Source organism: Trachinotus anak, unplaced genomic scaffold, assembly GCF_046630095.1.
Source record: "Trachinotus anak isolate AG129_WGS33_773 ecotype Australia unplaced genomic scaffold, CSIRO_AGI_Tana_v1 ptg000004l, whole genome shotgun sequence".
In the NCBI taxonomy this organism is placed as follows: Eukaryota; Metazoa; Chordata; class Actinopteri; order Carangiformes; family Carangidae; genus Trachinotus; species Trachinotus anak.
The window spans coordinates 2,162,193-2,183,336 of record NW_027273855.1 but is presented as its reverse complement, the minus strand read 5'-3'; the positions used below and the strand labels follow the sequence as shown (position 1 = coordinate 2,183,336).

The following is a 21,144-nucleotide window of genomic DNA, read 5'->3' as shown; positions in this document are numbered from 1 at the left end:
ACATACATTGTGCAAAGGGTTAAATCAGAGGACTGAGGAGCTCCTCGTGGAGGAAGTAAACTGTCCACTCCTACCCAGCCCAACACAATGGTACCTTTTAATCCACTGGAGTCATGGGAGTCATCATAAGACAGAACCACCTCGTTTAAACAGATAACATGTAATAATAGGTGCAGCACTCCTACTTTTGGACCTGCCCTGTGGTGAGACCACTTCCTCTGCATCTGTTTGTTTGAAATCCAGTCTGACTGAGATCTGCTCAGTTTGATGCTAAGCCAAAGACAATCGTGTTTTTTTTTTTTTTTTTTCACAACACTTTACAATCAGTGCATTTAGTGTGTGTTTATGCATCAGCTAATTTCTTAGATTAAATGTAAATGAGACACTTAGTAATTTGGTCATGATAATTTGGTTATTTGGATATAAGGAAAGACTGTGGTGTTTCCTTGAATGCCTAAACTGAAATTAGCACTAAGTAGATTCTAGAGGTCCATGATCTGTGTGACAGGTAAGTCTAGGAGCAGCTTGTATTACTAACACACTTAAAGGACAGTAATGAAGCTGTGGCTCCAAAATAAGGTCAGATAGGGAGTAAATTTGATTACTGACCCACTGCATGTAAGCATGTATGTTTAACCTTTATACAACACAGTGGGCATTGCTGAGGTTAAATCTTACAGCCATGAAAAGCAGTAAAGTCAACGAGTTACAGACAAGCAACATAAAAGAAATCATACAATATGTGTTGCAAAATGAGAAGTTTAAATATGCAAATTATAGAATCTAACAAAAAGTCAGTTTCTTGTGAAGGAGTGATCAGAGAGGGAGCTGGCAGACAGTACACACAGCTGATGCTGGTGGAGGCGCCTTACATGTTGAACTTGTGACCGACCCAGGACAGCGTCACCGTGCCAACACATGCAACCCTGCCTCTTCTCTTGGTCTTTTGAATAAGCTGCCAAAAACACCCAAGATTTTCTATTTTGATCTAACGAATAGAAACATTTACTTTCCAAGAATACGTCGGCCAAATGCTGCATGTGATGATTATGTTTCTAAATGTGATGTTTTAAATGTGGATGGAGTCAGAGCAGAGCAGGCTCGGCTTCACTGACCAATATGTAGAGGCCACCGAGAGCCAATAGACCACCCAGGATGACATCACACACAATTAGTTAACTCTACGTGTGTGTGTGTGTGTGTGTGTGTGTGTGTGTGTGTGTGTGTGTGTGTGTGTGTGTGTGTGTGTGTGTGTGTGTGTGTGTGTGTGTGTGTGTGTGAGAGAAACAGTAACGTCCCATCAGCCTGTGCAGATTTGTGTATATATATATATATATATATATATATATACATACATATATACACACACACACACACACACACACTGTATTTATGTTCATGTATTTGTGTCAATTTCTTCATGTATGTTTAAGTGTCCAGTGTGTGTGTGTGTGTGTGTGTGTGTGTGTGTGTGTGTGTGTGTGTGTGTGTGTGTGTGTGTATATAAAACAAACCCTTCATCAGTGTGATTACACAGCTGTAGCAGACAGACAACGAGCCCCATTCATACAAAACTCCAGGCTCCAGTTTCACCTGACCAGGAGTCTGTCTGAGTGTGTGTGTGTGTGTGTGTGTGTGTGTGTGTGTGTGTGTGTGTGTGTGATTGAAAGCAAGAGTAACAGTGGAGATGGGGAGTGGTGGAGGGAATTAGTAAAATTGCTCCCAAGGAAGAAGGGGAGGTGAAGTGGGAGAGAGAAAAAGATAAGAAAATAAGAGAAACATTGAGAGAAACTCTGAGGACAAATGATGCATTGAAAGGAGTTTTCCCCTGGTCACTTGTTATTCCTGCCTCTCTGGCCTTTGTTATCTTTCTCCTTTGTGAAACACTGGCTGCTCTCTTATTCTCTAAGACTGTCAGTGGGCCTATCTGAGTGAAGTCACCCACACACTGAGAACTGAGCCGACCTCAGACCGTTGACCCTAATTACAGAGAAGTGTGTTTCTCTGTAGGAACAGGCCAACATCTCTCTCCCCCACTGGATCTCTCCTCTCCCACTCTCCGTACTTTCCCTCAGTCCTCCCCTCTTCCCATGCTTTCTCTGTGTCTCACATTATTTGTTGCTCTGGGAACCAGAAGTTTCTCATGTTTTGTACAAAACCTCCGTCCTTCATCATCCCTATGCGGTTCATCGTTCTTGTCCATCAAAAAACTTTTTTTTTTTTTTTTTTTTTTTTTTTTTAAATCTAAAAATATAAAGTGGAACACTGTTCTCTTTCCCTCTGTCTTTACTTTCGTCTGTTCAGTATTTGTGTAAAAAAGCAATGGTCACAAAGAGCTGTGTAACTTTGTGCTGTCACTGCACTCAGTTTACATCACATTAATACTCTTTGCATTGTCTCTAGTCGTCACAGGCCAGTGAGGGATCATCATCACTGCAGAAGTGATTCCCACTGAGGTTGATATTCAGACTGAATTGTCATTTTGTTCATATCGTTCTGTTCACATCACTGAATAAAGCAGATGCTGTGGTTGATTCAAAGGTCTGTAACGAGGCTAACTGATAAACTTAAGCAAACCACAACCATAATTTACCACAATCTTTCTCTAACTTTGACTATACTGTCTCTACCATGCAAACATTTTATGTGGTCGAGAATTTTTAAAAGCTTGGATTTAACAAAAACAAAACATAACACCAGACTTCACCAAAGAATTCAGTAAGAAAATGGTTTTATGGCAAGAACGATTAAAGTAGCATTAAATCATTTACACAACTCAAGCAGAGTGAAAGAAACATCTGTCAAGATTGATCATTCTTAGTTGTAGCAGAAGCCTGATGAATTGTGTGTATTGCTGAATTTTTTATTTTTTTATTTTTTTATTTTTACATAAATTCAAATTAACTGCAAAACTGAGCTCTCCAGTACACTACACACAGTGTGATGGTAGCTCAACAAATACACACAAAGAATGTGATACAGTCGCCCACATAAAGACAAGCAATAAACACTTCATTACTCACACACATACCCAGAGGCTGCAGGAAAGCCACCGAACATGCACGCAGACACACTCGCACAAACACAGACACGTGCACATAAACAGCGGGACAGTGGCAGTAAACAGTTGACACTTCGCTCAGACGCTCGGGCTGACTCAGCACCGACCGAGGCGTCACTGTGGAGCTGCAGCCGGGTTTAAACCGACTGAAGTGATGGACTGTGTGTTTACGCCGTCAAGTTAGCACCCACTTTGTCACTTTCTCTGTCTTCCAAGACCCATTAACATTCATCAGGAGGAGGGTGGGGGGGGTTATCATAAACTAGTCTCTGCACAATGAGTTATGAAACTGTAAATTACATATGATACATAAGAGTAGAAGCTGAGTGTGACAATGTGTCTCAAAACCAGTAGATCACCAGTTAAAATCTGGTGACTGACTGGGAAACTGTGACTGGGGAAGGCGGTTAGAGTTAAGGCGGAGTGACTGAATGCTGAAAGTCTGACAGTGTCCTCACCACAATAAACACCAGCATTGGTCATTGGTTTAGATGGCTTAAAAATAACCCGTGTTTACATTGTCTTTACCTGCCAAGAATCGTCTTCAAAGTCACTTTCTTTGTTCAAACAGCTGAAAAAGACCTGTGTGTTTAAGCTCAGCTGCAAAGCATTAAGTGTTTCCACCTTAAGGCTGAGGTGGATGAATGTACAAATCATTTGACACTGGAGCCTAGAATTCATGTCCCGTCTCCCACTAACAGTCAGTGTTGGTTTCTCTTTACTGTGATAAGTAAAAGTATCATCTGATAAGTGATGCCAGTTTTTTTTTTTGGCCATTTGTTGCCTTTATTATTCGCTGGGACACTGAGGAGTGAAATGGGGCCAAGAGAAGGGCACTGGTGACTCACCTGCTCAGAGCACCTGCAGCCACGTGGAAATTGACCTGACCTCTCGGCTCTCGGGTCGCACCGGCACCAAAAACAAGCTTATATCAGCATGCTAACATGCTCACGATGAGAATGCTAACTGCTGATGTTTAGGTATCATATTTACCATGCTAACCATCGCTAATTAGCACTCAACACCAAGTACAGCATGTAAGTAAGATGTGAACATTTTTACAGAATTTCCATCCATCCAACACTTTGAAACATTTCCTTCAAAACCCCCAAAATTCGGAACATGAGTGTCAGTGCAAAATTTCACAACAACCCATCCAATAGTTGCTGAAATAGCCAACAGACCAAAGTGTAGGACTGACGGAACACACCTGTAGTTGGGTCACCAGAGCTGAAAATACTCATACTGGTCAACTTGGAGGGCAGCGACTAAACCTTTGTGTCATTGAGGATTTTAGACTTGAAGTGTCCCTGAACAATGATTTCACAGTTAAAGCTGCAATATGAAATTTCTGGACATCAAGCTAGCATTAGCCTGCAATTTGAAAGCTAACCGCTCCACTCCACCCACCCCTCCCTCTACCTGCTCCTTTACGCCCCTCCCAGTCCTTCACCTGCACCCTTGTTGTGTTCACTGTCTCAGCTAACGTAGGAATCGTGGGCTTGCTCATCTGACAGTCTTCCAGCAGCTAATACTAGCTTGAACTCTTAGTGTGAGAGGAGTTCACCAGAAGTGCATTCTGACTTTACCCTCCTCTGATTGGTTGGAAGGGTAAGGGGACATTAAGATATGATGTGGAGCATATTTGAACTAAACTTACAAACTGCAGCTTTAACTGTGAGTGAAGTGACTCAGTGGCCTCCACATATATGAATGTGAAGCAGGAGGCTCCTGAAAAACCATAGAGTAAAATCATGTGACTTTCCAAATATGGTGTAGGTTAGTGTAGATTGTCAGTGTGTGGGAATTCACAGACACAAACGATAACCACCACAACTGAGCATTTCCATCCCATTAGTTTAAAAAAGGAAGTCGCCCTCTGCCTCAATGAGTCCCACAGTGATATTAATGTATCTGTACAGTTTGTAAAAGGTCAGAATCCAGAAATCAGTCTGGTCCAGGAGAAACATGTCTGACAAATGTCAACACTGTTACATTGTTGTTTGATCCAGAAGCGACCAAAGGCATTCCTGGGCTCTTACACTGGCTCTGTGTTGTGTATCTAATGGTCGTCTACTCTGCCCCACGGTTCTGTGTGTGTTCAGTCTCTCAGCTATTAACTTTATTAAAGATTCCTGAATGACTTTGGACTCTTTGCTCTCAGACACAGTCAAAACAGAAAAGGAAAGATAAAGAACTCAAACTTTTACAATATGCAATTAAAAAAAAAAAAGAAAAATGAAACCGTGTGTTAAAATGGGTTGAAAAAAAAAAAAAAAAAATATGAGTGCCAGAGGGGGAAGAGAAAAATGACTATGGTCAAATCTAATAATAAATTACATGCACTAACTAATTTTAACCGTGACTGGGTGTCCTCCAAAAAAACCTCAGCACTGTTACAGCCTCCTAAAACCTGAGAGTTTTCAGAAAAACTAGACATTCACTAAAACCTTTTATTACTCAGCCTCTGGAGCAGAAAGAAACATGAAATAAAAACCATTTGAGAGCTTAAACCTCTGACTTTTATGGAAATCACTGAGTTTGCCTCGGAAAAACAAGCACATTTGTCAACATCCTCAGTTCATTTTTTTTTTTAATGTTTTTAAAATGTTGATGAACATTAGGGTGGAGGAAGTAATTTACAATAAAAACCAAAAGTTTTAGGTCTCAAATGGATTCCTGCTTCAGAAGCGGAGAAATAAAGATTTTGGTGATTGTGTTGTATCAGGTGAATCTTAACCTCTAGCTAGCTGCGATGCTGGCTCACCCCTCCTCCCCCTCCTCCTCCTCGAGCCTTGACCTGCTGGTTAGCAGCTCAGCAGGTTGAAGTCAGTGTCTCAATCTTTAAAAGGCATTGTTCTTGTTGTCTTCATCCAGATAACTGCTTCACTCAGGTCGATCATCATTGTCTGAACCACAACTTTAAAAACAAATGAAATACATTTCCCTTTAAGGATTTCTAGCTTCTGACATGTATTTCAGTGAATCACATGCATTTCATTGCTCACGTCTGAAAAACGATATAATCACACACACTACACGTGTTCATCATCCACTCTTAAAGGGTCAAAGAAACCCCCCCCCACACACACACACACACACACACTGATGGAACATTTTGCTTCGAGGGATCCTGAAACCCAACGTAATATTTCACATAAAAATGCTTATGTGAGACAGACAGACAGACATGATAAATAGAAAGATCGAGTTAATCATCTCTAAGAAGGAAAGAATAAAAAGAGAAAAAAGACATCCAGAGCAGAACAATGCAGCTTTACAAGACATGAAGGCAAGACCCAAACCTGAGGCCGCCGCGAGGTCACAGCCTGCATTTTACTCACTGTTTCTACTAATGAGTCAGCAGTGGGTCAAAGGTTGATCAGTGAACCCTTTAAAACCCCCCGCCCAACACACACACACACACACACACACACACACACACACACTAAGGAAATGTGATTGCTGTTATAATTCACCTCCCTCGCTCTCCTCTTTCCTTTCTGATCTTTTCAAGGTCTTTCAAGCGTCTTTTCTCTTCTTCCCTTTTCTTGTCTCTCTCCTTTGTCACATCAAAGAATTGACTTTGTTAAACCACTGCTCTGCTGACTCCCTCACCTTCCTCTGCCCTCTGACACACACACACACACACACACACACACACACAAAATATAAGAGGAGTTAAATTGGGGAGGAGGACATTTGGTTTCAGACACACACTGGGAATCCTGAGAAAAAGACTGATTGAAAATTGGCACGAGTAGGTTTCATGAGAGGAACATGTTGGTGTTTGAAAGAGTCCAGCTGAGGTGTGTGTGAGTGTGTGTGTGTGTGTGTGTGTGTGTGTGTGTGTGTGTGTGTGTCAGAGGAAGTCAGCAGAGCAGTGTAAATGTGTGTGTCAGCCTGAGTGTGAAGGCAAAGTTGGAGTGTGTGTGCCCCCTTCTTACTCAGGACACAGAGGTCTCCTGTGTTTGTCAATGGCTTAATCAGCCCATTGATTGGTCGAACACCTTCACATGTGCACACACGTATGTAGTCACACACACACACACACACACACACACACACACACACACACACACACAATTCCAACTCTAACTCCCTGGTGTGTTTCAAAGACTGAAAGGACGGCCTTTGTTCTATGTCTCTCTCTGTGTGTGTGTGTGTGTGTCCTAATGAGCCACAATTCCGCCTGTGCTGCCGCTTTCACAACCTGGTCTTTCTGTCTGTCACCCTCGGCTGAGGCTGAAAGACAGAACAGACAGATGAAGAAAGATGTTTGATTAAAGAAAAGAGTTAGTGTGTAGGTAACAGACACATGGAGGAGCAGAAAAAAAAAAAAAAAAAAAAAATTATATATATATATATATATATATATATATATATATATATATATATATATAAAAATAAAGTAACCATTACCAATAAGAACAATCCATAGTCCTCAGTCTTTTTTTATGAAATACAAAAATAAAATTATATATTTATTATGTAAATGTAATATATGTTCATATAAAATACAAACAAATGATTAGAGCAACGTTAAACCAAATCTGTTACATCTTCGATAAAGTTAGAAGAAATTAAATCAAAACCCAGCAACATGCTGTACAAGGTTTTTTTTTTTTTTTTTTTTTTTTTAAGTCTAAATAAAGACGTGAATATTAAATAGGGGGTTTGTAACTTGATCAACAGACAGATGTTACTGTGTGTGTCTGGGGAGAAGTGGACGGGAGAGAAAGGGGGCGATCGTTACATTAGATGTAAGAGCCAGTGTGCGTTTACAGCAAGAGCTCACTGAGTAGACTGGGCTTTGATTTGTAATGACAACAGAAATAATCAGTGATAATCATGGTGTCTGATCCTGTCTTGGACAATGGGCCAGTCTCCTCTAAACCTGCTGTTAAGATTGTGTCTCTGGCTAGAAAAGGAGTGTGCACCATCCAGTCTACAGTAAGTCTCCTGAGAGCAGCACGCTGTAACCAGACCCCAAGATGGACACATGTGTCTGTGGGTCAATAACCTGCTATCTGGATTACAACAACAGGAGGAAAAGGACAGATGTGAAGGGGTAAAGATAAAAATGGTACAGAAAGTGGTCTTAAATGAGGCCTAAGGTACATGAAATATCAAAGTATGTTTAAGTGTATTATTATGGATGTATAACAAGTAACTTCAACAGATAAAACATTTTACTGGATGATAATTAGTGTTTTTCTTCTCTTCTTGTTAATGAATTCAAACACAGGTCAAATTTGACCCAAGACACTAAAAAGGTGTGAACCTTTTTCTAACCCACACCCAAAAAAAGTTTACTCTTGCGTCTTTTTTTGTTGCGTGCCTTTAGTCTTTTATGTGCTGAATACCAGTGGATCTCCTGCATCATGATGATGATGATGATGATGATGATGAGTCTGGTATAACCTCCATCCAAAGCTACAACTACATTTTCACAGCTCAGTTTGTTATACAGATTTAAACAATAAAGATGTGTGTTAATTAGTGAACTTTAAAAAGTTCTGATACTGTAGACAGTCTGTTACCTTTGGACAGAGGCTGGCTAGCTGTTTCCCACCTGCTCCCAGCCTTTATGCTAAGCTAAGTTAACCACCTGCATCATTATTTACTGATGTGAGAACCAATTCTCAGCAAGAAAGACAGTACATGTATACTTTAATATGCAAAACCACCTGTGACACTGCTTTTGTTTACTACATTCATGGGGTCTGAAACTAGGAGTGAATTATACTTGTAGGGTCCTCACAAGTTTCAGTGGCTGTTTAATAGAGACAGAAAAGAATAACAAACCTGTGGTGTAATGGCTGAACACAGATCGGACCCAAATGCAACACTCGAGACAGGTTAAAATAAAGTCTTTCAAAATAAAGTCTTAGGAAACAGATTCACTAGATGGGAAGACAGTCAAACAACGCAACAGTACTGAATGAGCAGCTAAAGGTGTGGTCAGGAGACAGAAACAGGCTGGACCGCCGACAATAAGTGAACAAGACAAACTGGAACAGAAGGATAGAAACACTGAGACTAAATACTCTGGAGACAATGAGACACAGGTGCAACACATTAGGGTGGGGTCAGGTAATCACACAGGAGGGCAGGAAGTGCAGGGACATGGAACGAGAAGAGCGGTGAGTATCAAAATAAAACGGGGAACAGATGAGAGAAGAAGACAAGAGAGACTTAACCAACCAACAATCTGTGACATGTGGTTGTCCTGCAAAACATTAGAGAAAAGATCGTCTGCATATTATCATGCAATAGATTATCCACTGATGGACATATTCAAAATAAAACCCAAATGTTGGAAGTGTATGTTTACTTTTTAAGTGCTGTGTCATCAGCCTGCACGAACCATGCCATTTTACCTTTAGTAGACACACACACACACACACACACACACACACACACACACACACTGCAGGCATAGTGTGCACGGCCAGGACTCAAAGGCTGTCACAGCAGTGTGTTGGAGGAGGAACTGGGGGGCTCGACAGTGTTGTCACAGGCAGACAGAGGGAGAGCAGCTATGTGAGGAATGTACAGTTTTGTTTTTCTTTTTTTTCTCTCTCCAGTGTTATCATGTCAATCGTTTTCACACTTTCTAACCGACGATGGTATTTTTCTGCTAATATCAGGGTTTTACTGTGACAATATACTATACAAGTGAATTGTACATATATTGTTTTAGTAAGGCAAAAAAATAAAATAATAAAAAGAGTGTTTCCTTACAAGAATATCCCTGCAGTGTGTTTAATGCTCTGAAGCTGCAGTTGATTCATGGATGTAGGGACAAAAGAAAAATCCAAATGAAAGACTGAGTTTCAAATTGCAGTTCACTGGTTAACTGGCACTGTGTATCTGTGTGTGTGTGTGTGTGTGTCTGTCTTTCAGTCTGACTGTGTGAACTACGTGAAGATCGTGCACCACTTTAACCGCACCCACCTGTACGCCTGTGGAACCGGGGCCTTCCACCCAACCTGCGCCTTCGTAGAGGTGGGACACAGGATAGAGGTGAGGAACTGCACACACTCCATTTTTTAAATTTTTTTCTTAAACTGCTTTAAGTGCATCATAAGATCCTGTCTAAAAAAAAAAATAATAATTGTACAGGCTGGAAGGTAGAGTCGCTTTAAAATCTCAAGCACCATTAGTTTTGATACACAGATATGATAAACTCAGCTGGAAGTTATTAGGAACACCGAGCTGAAGCAGCAGAAACTGAACATTGAAGCCTTCATGATGGTGAGATTCAGGTGCTGTATTCAATTCAACACTTGTAATGAACTCCAGACCTTTTATCTTCCTAATCAGTACTGGAATAACGAGGGAACAGGACACAACTGGCCATAAAACTGCTTATCAGTCAATTGTCCAATTATCTTCTGAGCCTCTGAATATTGGGAAGTGTGTATAAAAGTACTTGTTATTCCTTAACGGTTAATGCAATATTTCTGTTAAACACCTTGACACTCCCTTAACTCCCTCATGCTACTAAAATTACACACCTGACATCTCAACCTAAACCCGACTGTATGGTTCTAGCGAAAGAAAACAAAGCGTATTGTATATTTGATCACAACTTAAATCCAGGTCTCTCTGTCCCCTCTCCCCATCAGGACCATGTGTTCAGGATTGACCTGTCTAATGCGGAGGACGGGAAAGGGAAGAGTCCGTATGATCCTCGCCACAATGCCGCCTCTGTGCTTGTCGGTAAGCAAACCCATGCACATCGGTATGAGCTAATTATCCATTAACTAGAGGTTTTTCAAATTTGGCTTGTGTAAGAAAGTTGTATTGTAACTAATTCAGTTTAGCTCAAAAAAAAAAAAAATGGTGCTGATGCTGCCTCAGACGTGCATGATCACAAATCTATTTAATTTACATTTCCATGCCATCATTTTATTTCAATCTCTGACTATTTAGTTCAATAAGCTTATTACAGCCAGTCATCATTAAAGCATTCATGACCAATCAATGAGTTATTGATGAATTCTGTCTCCTAGGTGATGAGCTGTATGCAGGCGTGGCCACGGACTTAATGGGACGAGACTTCACCATCTTCAGAAGCCTGGGGAAACGCCCCTCCATCCGCACCGAACAGCACGACTCACGCTGGCTCAATGGTGTGTGTGTGTGTGTTTGTGTGTGTGTGTGTGTGTGTGACCCTCTGAAATCTGATACTTTTGAAGAGAATACCAGTATCACAATAAATGACATTAATCCTCTTCATTTTCGTTCACCAGAACCAAAGTTTGTTGGTTCCTTCTGGGTCCCAGAGAGTGAAAACCCTGATGATGACAAGATATTTTTCTTCTTCCGTGAGACGGCTGTTGAGGCCCAGGGACTTGGAAAGTCCACCTACTCCCGCATTGGACAACTCTGCAGGGTGAGAGACTGTTGATGATATTTTAAATGAACTTTGTGTGAAAAAACACACCAACGTTTGCCAGACATCTGCTGTTGAAAATTGAATTTCGCGACTGCTGCTAAAGCTTTTATTGTCTCTTTCACACTATGACAAGTGTGAATTTAATATCCTGTTGGACTCCTGATTGTTTGTCTTGAATCAGAATGACATGGGTGGTCAGCGGAGTCTGGTGAACAAGTGGACGACATTCCTCAAGACCCGTCTGATCTGCTCGGTGCCAGGAGCCGATGGCAGCGACACATACTTTGACGAGCTGCGTAAGTTCACTGTGCAGGCAGTGAGTAGGACAAACACTTGTCTGTATCAACAGATTTACTGACTGAAATTATGTAAAGCTAAAAGTATGATGTAACATCTGTAACAACTTTTGATCCTGAATGCAGCCCACTTTTGACCTCGCTGTAGCCTCAGATTACAGTGGTAATGGTATGAACTTTCGTATCAACTGAAATAACAAAGTGGAAAAGTGGTCTACAGTAGGTGTTTGAGTTTCTGTCTTATTCAATCCAAAGTATTCTGCAGTATGAAAAAAGTGATCAGACTCTTCAGAAGTTAGGAAAAGCAAAACAGAAGGTTGAAATTTGGGCTGTCCATTGGATTTTTCTCCAGAAGCACATTCTGTGGGTGCAAAGGGAGAGGAAGTCAAGGACAGCATAATAAATTAAGCAGGATTTTTGACCTCAATTGCAGATTACTATTCAGCCCCACATTCCTGCAGACTTGGAGAAAGCATGAGTGAGAGATTAATTGGTAATAGATTCTGGCTTGATCCAGAGCCAGTGTTTTTGCTGTGGGTTCAAAGTAAGTTGCAGGCTTGTCTCTGGTGAGTCTTCATATGACAAAGAGCAATAATGTGTTTCCATTGGACATGATCCAGAAGTGAGGCTAAATGTCTGAAGCGTGGATTGTGGGCAGAGGAAATAGTTCATGATAAAGAAAACGCAATTTTACTCACAGAACTTGTTCCACAAATGTCTGGTGCCAGTTCACTTGCATATTGTGATCATAAATATTCATAACTAAGAGCTGCTTCAGCTGCTATAAACATTTTTTTGAAATATGATTTAACACAGAAAAAAATGGCAGCAAGTCTTTAATTCTCTTGAGAAGCAGAAGTGTTAATCATATGTGATCTTCCGCAACAACTGACTCTTTGCTAAACCCTCCTCAAAAACACTGATTGTCCAAACTCAACTTGACATGGCAGGTATGTGGAGCTTCAGATTTCTCCAGAGGCACCTCAAGAGTTAGAGGATAGTCTTTTTTAACCTTTATAAAACTGCAAACACAAGAGCAAATGTGTAAGGGATGGATCCAACTGTGTGTGTTTGCTTGAACCTAAGCTACAGATGTTAGCATGCCCAATCAAGCAGCTTCAGTGCTAACCTAACCCTGCATTATCTCCAAGAATGCACAATTTTTGATTAAAGCAATCATCACATGGTGATGTAACTTCTAACAAACCTGCACTCATGTGGTTTGCACAGCAGCTGCAGCAGTTTTGGCTCTCAAGATGTTTTTGATTGATCTCTGGCTGTATCTGTGGGCTGTAATATGATCTGTCTTTGTGCTTATCTTGTGACACAGTGAAAGGTGAACTAAGTGCAAAAATTTGTCCAGATTCTAACTCTACCTTAGGCTACATCTGTCCATCACACTCCCTCATATGGACAATGAGTCTCTTATCTTTACCAGGACTTTTCTGACCATACCTGAGGCCAGATCTTTGGAAACAACATCCCTGCAAAAATATGTGTGTTGATCTGAACCAATTAAAATTATTCTACTGAACTACCTATTTTAATCTTTTAAAAATTAAATCCTTGCATTTTCTATACTGAAGGATTTTGTTTATTATAGACCAAGACTCAGAAATGCATCTGGTAGCAGAAACTGACAGATGTAACAAAACATTTTAAGGAGGCAAAATCTTGTTGAAATTACTCTCAAAAACCAACAGCAAGAAGCTGTAGTGGATTTTATTCCATGTCATGACCCTTAGTTATCAGTGAAATGTCTCTTTAAAATAGTTAGATATGGCCATAGGGCTTTGTTTATCTTTCTCTCAACCTTTTGACCTGGACTACCACCACCTGACCTGAGTGTGTGTGTGTGTGTGTGTGTGTCTGTCTGTCCCCAGGCGATGTGTTCCTGCTGCAGACGAGGGACAGAAAGAATCCTCTGGTGTACACTGTCTTCTCCACTTCCAGGTCAGAGTACACTCATATCGTGTGTGTGTGTGTGTGTGTGTGTGTGTGTGTGTGTGTGTGTGTGTGTGTGTGTATTTGAGGGCTTGTTTTACTTCATTTGTAAGGCTAGAAAACCAGGTGGGGACAGTCCCCACAAATGTAGTAAAACAAGGATGTGTGTGTGCACAAAAATGAGATAAAGGGGAGAAAGAGTTAAGTGTGTGTGTGTGTTGTGTTTGTGTTTGATGTATCTAACCCAGCTCCCCATGTCCCCCAGCAGCAGTGTATTTAAAGGCTCAGCTGTGTGTCTCTACTCCATGAATGACATCCGGAGGGCCTTCCTGGGGCCCTTTGCTCACAAAGAGGGGCCCAACTACCAGTGGGTCCCCTTCCAGGGAAAAGTCCCCTACCCCCGCCCAGGAATGGTATGTCAGTAACAGTAAAGACCCATCAACAGAGTAATATCAAGAGTTTTTAGCCATGATGAAAGTACATGGACACAGGTCTCATACTTTGAGTATTTGTACTTTTCTGGGTATTTCCATTTTATACTATTACATTTCTGAGGGAATATTGTATTTATTAACCGCAATTTAGAATTACATCACATTTGACAGCTATAGTTAATAGATACTTTGTAAATTCTGATTTTACACAGAATATATAATAATAACAATAATAACTTTATTTATGTTGCACTTTTCAATGAGCATATTACTTCATATGATAAATTGACTAAACTACCCAACAGTATATAAAGACATTGTAGAAATTAGCTCCACCTTCAACCATCCTTAACACTAAACTGCCTACATGTTAATGCATCATCTGCATCTTTTTATGCTAATTTTATGCTAATTTATATCTAATTCTTAAGTAATAGAGGTGAAAACTGTTGCCGCCCTTGTTTATTATGTTTTCCTTTGGGACACTGAACCACTTTATATTCACCACTAAGTAGGGGGCACAGTCTGTACACTGTAAAAATACAAAGATGAAGCAATATGAACTTATTAATCTCATGTAATGCCTTTGTGATATATCCTTGGGGCACTTACGCTACACTTACACTTGCAGTGCTCTGTATTAGACCTCATTTCATCCGCAAGCCCTCCACAGTCCTCCCAGTCAATATGTGGTTATTAGGGCTCTTATATTCTGCTAAGCACACAAGTGTAGCGTCAGCAGGATTTGTTATGCAGAGCTTCAGCTGTTACTGCCACAGCAGAACAATCCCCATTGTATGACTGCAGAATAGTAATTGTATTTGGCCTTTAGTAAACCCTCTCTCACGCCATCGTCACCTCACTGGGTTGTAAAATCAGCAGAACAAATCAAATTGAAGGAAAACAATCACGCTTACACGAGAATTATACAAAACTGCCTGGAAAGCACAGTCAGTCTTTAAAATGCATAAACCAGATCAAAAGTTTCCCACTGACGGATGAAAACCACAAATGCATCACAATGCATTTATCTTAAATATTGTAGTTAAGCTTTAAAGAAAAAAAAGAAAAAGTAGAAATACTGCATGATGCTGCAGAATTATTTGAGTAAAAGTTTAGTATCTTGGGATGAAAGTCCAGGGGTGGAATTTTGATTAGAGAGAAAACTAGACTCTGACCCGGAGAAAATCTCTCTCACGTCCCTGTAACCCATCGCGCCATAATCACCTCACTGTGGCCTGCTGCGCTGTGGCTTTGTGGACTTCAGGCCAACTGAAATACTGACGAGTCAGACATTCTTATTCCAGTTTACATGCACAAACACAAAACAAATGTACTCCTCAAATATGAGTCATTGTGGAATAGTTGTGTCCAAACAAGGCAAAGAGCCCTATTCTGCAGAGCTACATTAAATCCTGTACAGTAGAGAGGTAGATTGGCTGGATTATTAAAGTTCTTTGACCTACAGCTAAATTCTTTTAGAGAAAAATATGCAGCCTGCACATTGACACAAAGTCCCAGGAGAAAATGATTTATGTGATTTTATCAGTATTTAAAGAGTTCGCTTTGCATCCCCACTGAAGTTGTGCAAATTATGCACCACAGTGAAACCAAAAATGTGCCTACACAGTAATTACAAATGACATCCTACCTCTAATTATAAAGAAAAGCCATTTGGATAGTTAATTATTATGCTGCATATCTTCACATTTCTTTAGAATAAGATATTTATTTATTTAAGATTTATTTTTGATTTCAAATTAACCTTACAAACTCAGCTTTGCTGTATTGCCTTCCTTTAGTGTCCCAGCAAGACATTCGGCAGCTTTGAGTCCACTAAGGGTTTCCCAGACGATGTGATCCAGTTTGCCCGTCACCACCCTCTGATGTATAATCCGGTCTACCCTATGAGCCGGAAGCCCATCTTCGTCAGAACTAATGTGGACTACAGCTTCACACAGATCGCCGTAGACAGGGTCAGCGCCGCTGACGGACAGTATGATGTCATGTTCATTGGCACAGGTGAATGATGTAATTTTTTACTTTTCATTTAAACATGAAAATAATGAAACCACATATTAAAACACATTTTGTATGGGTTATTTCAGACAAAGGGACAGTGCTAAAGGTGATCAATGTCCCCAAGGAGAGCTGGAACAACATGGAGGAACTTCTGCTGGAGGAGCTGCAGGTCTTCAAAGTAAGAAAACTATGACACTATTGGACTCTGCTGTATATCTGTGAGAAAAAAATGGAAGTTCTTCTTGAATTGTTTTTCCTTTAATCATGAAAACTGAAAGATACAGTGTGGTAATTCATTTGCTCTCTCTCCTCTGCTGTTCAGGATGCATCATCCATCATCAACATGCAGATCTCCTCAAAACGGGTAAGTCTGTTATATATAAAATTTTAATAGGCTGTACTGGATGTACTGAATCTGATATTTTGTTCGACTTATACCATAAATGCAGCAAAATTATCACATGCACATAAAGCTGGATGTTGGATTTAAACTGGATGTGGCTCTGATGTGGACACAGTCCTGAAACTCTTTTTAAAACATGTCCCTCCAACCTCTGTCATTTCACAGCAACAGCTGTATGTCGGCTCTGACACAGGCATTGCCCAGGTTCCCCTTCACCGCTGCAGTGTGTATGGGAAGGCCTGTGCTGAGTGCTGCCTGGCCAGAGACCCATACTGCGCCTGGGATGGAACATCCTGCACTCGCTACCTGCCAAACACCAAGAGGTCTGTGACATGAACACTGATGACACACACCAGATGAATATTCATCATTTCAGCAAAATAACAAAACAAAACAAAACAAAAAAAACATGAAATTATAAATTCCCAACCCTAAAGATTTAATATCATTTTACAGACGTTTCCGTCGCCAGGATGTGAGGAATGGAGACCCCAATACTCTCTGCTCTGGAGGTAAGATTCAGTGTCCATTTCAAACAATGTACTGACTCGATAATAACTCTCACATCATCCAGTTAAAGTATTAAGGGTGCCAAATCTCTAAAGTGCATGTTTTTGTTTGGTGTGGTCTTTTTGTTTCAAAAGTGTAAAAGCACACTGGAGATTTTTCCTTCAGCAGCATCAGTTTGTGTGAAAGAAACAGATGATGAGCTGTGTTTTTTTCCATGATACATAATTACAGAAAATCAAACAAATACCATCATCATATTTTTGCATTTTGCAGATGCATCAGGAAATCTATTGTTAGTCTATTTCTTAGTCTTCAAATGAAAACAAAAAGCTCTGGAAGTTCGATTGTTCCCAGTTTTGCTGGTTGACCAATGTTGAATTGCTGCAGAGGTACGATCAATAAATAAGAACAAAGCCTCACTCTGCTCCTGCTCTGACTCTTGGCATCTGACATCTCACTGTCCCTGTGCCCAAAAATCCCAAATCCTTTCTTGCCTTCACCTCTGGTGACCTCTGTCCTCCCAGACCACAATAGCAGCATTCTGTCACTATCTGTCTTTCTGCCACAGAACTGAATCAGGCTCATTTCTCAAACTGAAGGAGTAATACGATTACATCATGTGGCATGCAAGGCTGGGTTGCATAAAACTAATGAAGGTCAGAGTAATTTTCTCTGATGAGCGTGGCATTGCCCCAAAGTGCTGATCAGGAGTCTGCTTGGCAGCTTACACACCATTGTTTTACCAAAAATCTGTGTTATGCTGGTGTTTAGAAAAATGATCTTACTCTGATCTCATTTTGGTTTTGATGTGCAGTAGGTAGAGTAAAAAGCCCACTCCCACTAACGACTATGGTTAAGATTTTGGGCACAGACACTGATTCTTTGTCATGTGTGTTGTCAGTGTGAGTGATGAGGTTTTGTGGTGACAAACTGCTGCATCACAATAAAAGTCCTTGTTTGATATTACACATCAACCATGTGAACAAAAGTTCAAATCAACCCCTTATGTACCGACAGTACTGACAGTCAATGCTAACAAATTACATCTTTTCCTTGTGATGCCAATGCATTAATTTGCTCACAAGATTGGTAACTATTTTAATAATCTAGTCTTTAAAGATGATGTGTTTTAAGGTAGGCTTGGGTTTCATAGCCAAGCATTATCAGCTCAGTGCGTTTCTGTCCACACGTCTGTTCTTGCCTTGTCTGGTCTTTAAAGCCTCTCTCTCCTGACCTTTCTGCATTGTTCTGTCCTGTCCTGTCCCGTCTTGCCCTGTCCTGTGAGCATATACTCTGAGTTACAGCAGAGTTGCCACGATGTCTTTGTCTCTGCTGCCCCCTGCAGACCACCATAAGCACCGTGTGGCAGAGAAGAAGCTGTACGGCGTTGAGGGAAGCAGCTCTTTCTTGGAGTGTATCCCCAAATCCCTCCAGGCCAGAGTCACCTGGACCTTCCAGAAAAATCCACAGAACCCACGAGAAGAGGTGAGAGGACGAAATGCCACAGTCGAAATTTACAAAAAGGTCTTACACTGTGTATATCATCAAATTAAAAAAAAAAAGGTATTCATCATGAAACTAAGTTTTATCCAGATTGATTCATCAGCTCCTTCATTTCATTTAATCTTATTTCTGTTTTCCAGGTGCGTCTGGATGACCGCATCCTCCAGACAGACAGGGGCCTTCTGATTCGCCGTGTCCTGAAGAGAGATATCGGCATCTACCAGTGCCACGCCATGGAACACGGCTTCACCCAAACTTTACTAGGCATCACCTTGGAAGTTGTACCCTCAACGTCCTCCTCAGTCTCCAATCTACCCTCTGACGCCCCTGTCCGATTAGACCCCCGCAGCGGAGGTGGGCCCCCAATGACCAATCAAAAGCTTTGGTACCGGGACTTCATGCAGCTGGTGGACCACCCTAACCTGAGCACCGTTGACCAGATTTGTGAGCAAGTTTGGGCACGCAAGAGCGCCAGCAGTGACCAGGCGGATAAGGTCTTTCCCGCTGCGGGGAAGGACGTCCCGCCACTGGGCCCCGCTGTCCGCCCGGCGAACAAGAAGTGGAAGCATCTTCAGGAGATAAGGAAGGGGAGAAACCGCCGGACCCATGATGGGAAACCGAACCCTCGGGCACCACGCAGCGCAGGGGAGTAACAATGTAGAGGAAAAGAGGTGGAGGGAGAAAAGAATGACAGATACAGCGAGAGAGGAGGAGAATGACAGAAAGAGACTGAGAGACCATGAACTCCTGGAGGTGTTCACATATACACACACACACACACACACACACACACACACACACACAGCACCTCCTTTATTGTGTATATTTATCTATGGATGCCCCCACTATATGGTACCCCAATCCCTGAGTCCTCGTCCCACTGGCCAGCCCCTGCATGTGCTGCCTTACTGCTCAAATTGATTCTGCACGATCCCTTTACACTGTTCATTAGCATAGTTGAGTGTTGAAGCAGGTCTGTGGGAGTAAACCCACCAATAAACTTACACTCACCTGTCATTCCCTTTGCCACTGACTGTATATGGGAGGTGGGTTCACAGCACAGGATGACCACAACTTGAGTTTGTCTCCACATGCCAGCTACACGTGTGATATGTGGACAGCAGGTCACGGTAAGAACACCTACTCTCTGGGCTACACCACTTGGAACAAAAAAAAGTCTTCAGTATGATTACCTGAAGATTTAATACCAGTGTAGAAAAAATGGTGGACTTGAGTGTTGTGCACAATGGGAAAGAATGGAGAGACGTGACAACTGGAATACACTGCAAAGTAATGGTCTCTAACTGGAAACACATTAAACTATTTATATGCAATTGCACAAGCATGCAGACAGATAAACACTTTTCAAAACATTATTTCTACACAGACAGATGAATTGATCAACTTCCTGTGGTGCTCCTCGTGCACATATTTCCATTAACCTCACTTCTCACGTGGTTTTGTGTGCATATTACACAATGCAGTCGCAGAGGAGGTAGAGATGCCAGCGGCGTGGGGCAGGCTGTGGAAGAGACCAGCATGGTGCAGAACTGGTTATATGATATAGTAGGTTTCTACGCAGTTTCCTTGGGCATGTTGCAGCAAAATACAAATCACACAGTACAATGCAGTTATGGTTAGAGAGCAGTCGTATCTGGCCAGATTTGATTATATCGCTTTACTGGTCCAAACCACTAGAGAATGAGGGGTGGAAAAACTACTGGCATTCCATGATGTGAGAGATAGATGAGATGTTTACAGTACACAGACAAAGCTGGAGCACGAAGAAGTCAGTTTATAAAGGCAAATAAAAGTCCTGGATTACATCTACACACATTTTAATTAGTTTTTATGTGGCCTCATAAATATTATAATTAGTACTGAAAGTGCATATAGAGTGACATGATCTAAAACCTCACTATTTATTGGTTTTATTTGACTGTGTTCAATGTTTTGTGTGTTAACATTGAGGAGAAATCATGAACATGGTGGTTTGGTTGGGAGGCATTAATACAATAAGGAGGAAGAGGAAAGATCTTAGTTGACTCCAAGTATGACAACCCACGTCTCTGGGCTTCAGTACACAGTATATATATTAGCATGATATTTATGAGTGAATCTATGATTTTCTTTTTCTTTGTATTCTAAGTGGTACTTCTTATTCCTTGCTCTTTTACACTGTTCTTGCATATGTTGTTTGTGATAAATACATATATGCAAATATAATGAAATGACAGAGGCGGTGACTCCTCATTCAGCACAGAAAAATGTACAGAAAGCTGTTCTTCTGCGCTACCCACAATGCATTTCACTGTTGGAGAGAAAAAAAAAAAAAAAAAACTTCATCTGACTTCATACACTGTTGTGGTCACTTCTCAATGTAGTATTACGGTCATTAATATCATTGACTTTTGCTGCTTAATGATGTCATCTCTTCCTAATGGACAATTAGAATGATAAGGTCTTCCTTCTCTCTGTCTTTAGTCCAGTCTCTCTGTGTATTACCTGTAAAGAAACCTTGTCTGTTGGTTGTCTGTGCTAACATGGTGTGTGTAGCCTGTCCC

General features: G+C 41.1%; 1 protein-coding gene across 1 annotated transcript in view; it reads left to right on the top strand.

Annotated features, from left to right (window-relative positions):
• Positions 1-20,928, top strand: part of sema3b (sema domain, immunoglobulin domain (Ig), short basic domain, secreted, (semaphorin) 3B) — a 74,787-nt gene extending 53,859 nt beyond the window's left edge. Inside the window, exons 5-18 of the mRNA XM_071475208.1 lie at positions 9,971-10,090; positions 10,696-10,789; positions 11,083-11,202; positions 11,323-11,465; positions 11,650-11,764; positions 13,648-13,717; positions 13,977-14,121; positions 15,945-16,164; positions 16,251-16,342; positions 16,487-16,528; positions 16,733-16,890; positions 17,024-17,079; positions 18,423-18,562; positions 18,721-20,928. Coding sequence (XP_071331309.1) covers positions 9,971-10,090; positions 10,696-10,789; positions 11,083-11,202; positions 11,323-11,465; positions 11,650-11,764; positions 13,648-13,717; positions 13,977-14,121; positions 15,945-16,164; positions 16,251-16,342; positions 16,487-16,528; positions 16,733-16,890; positions 17,024-17,079; positions 18,423-18,562; positions 18,721-19,233 — 2,028 coding nt within the window. The 3' untranslated portion in view covers positions 19,234-20,928. The remainder of the gene's footprint in view (positions 1-9,970; positions 10,091-10,695; positions 10,790-11,082; positions 11,203-11,322; positions 11,466-11,649; positions 11,765-13,647; positions 13,718-13,976; positions 14,122-15,944; positions 16,165-16,250; positions 16,343-16,486; positions 16,529-16,732; positions 16,891-17,023; positions 17,080-18,422; positions 18,563-18,720) is intronic.
• Positions 20,929-21,144: the final 216 nt, after the last annotated feature.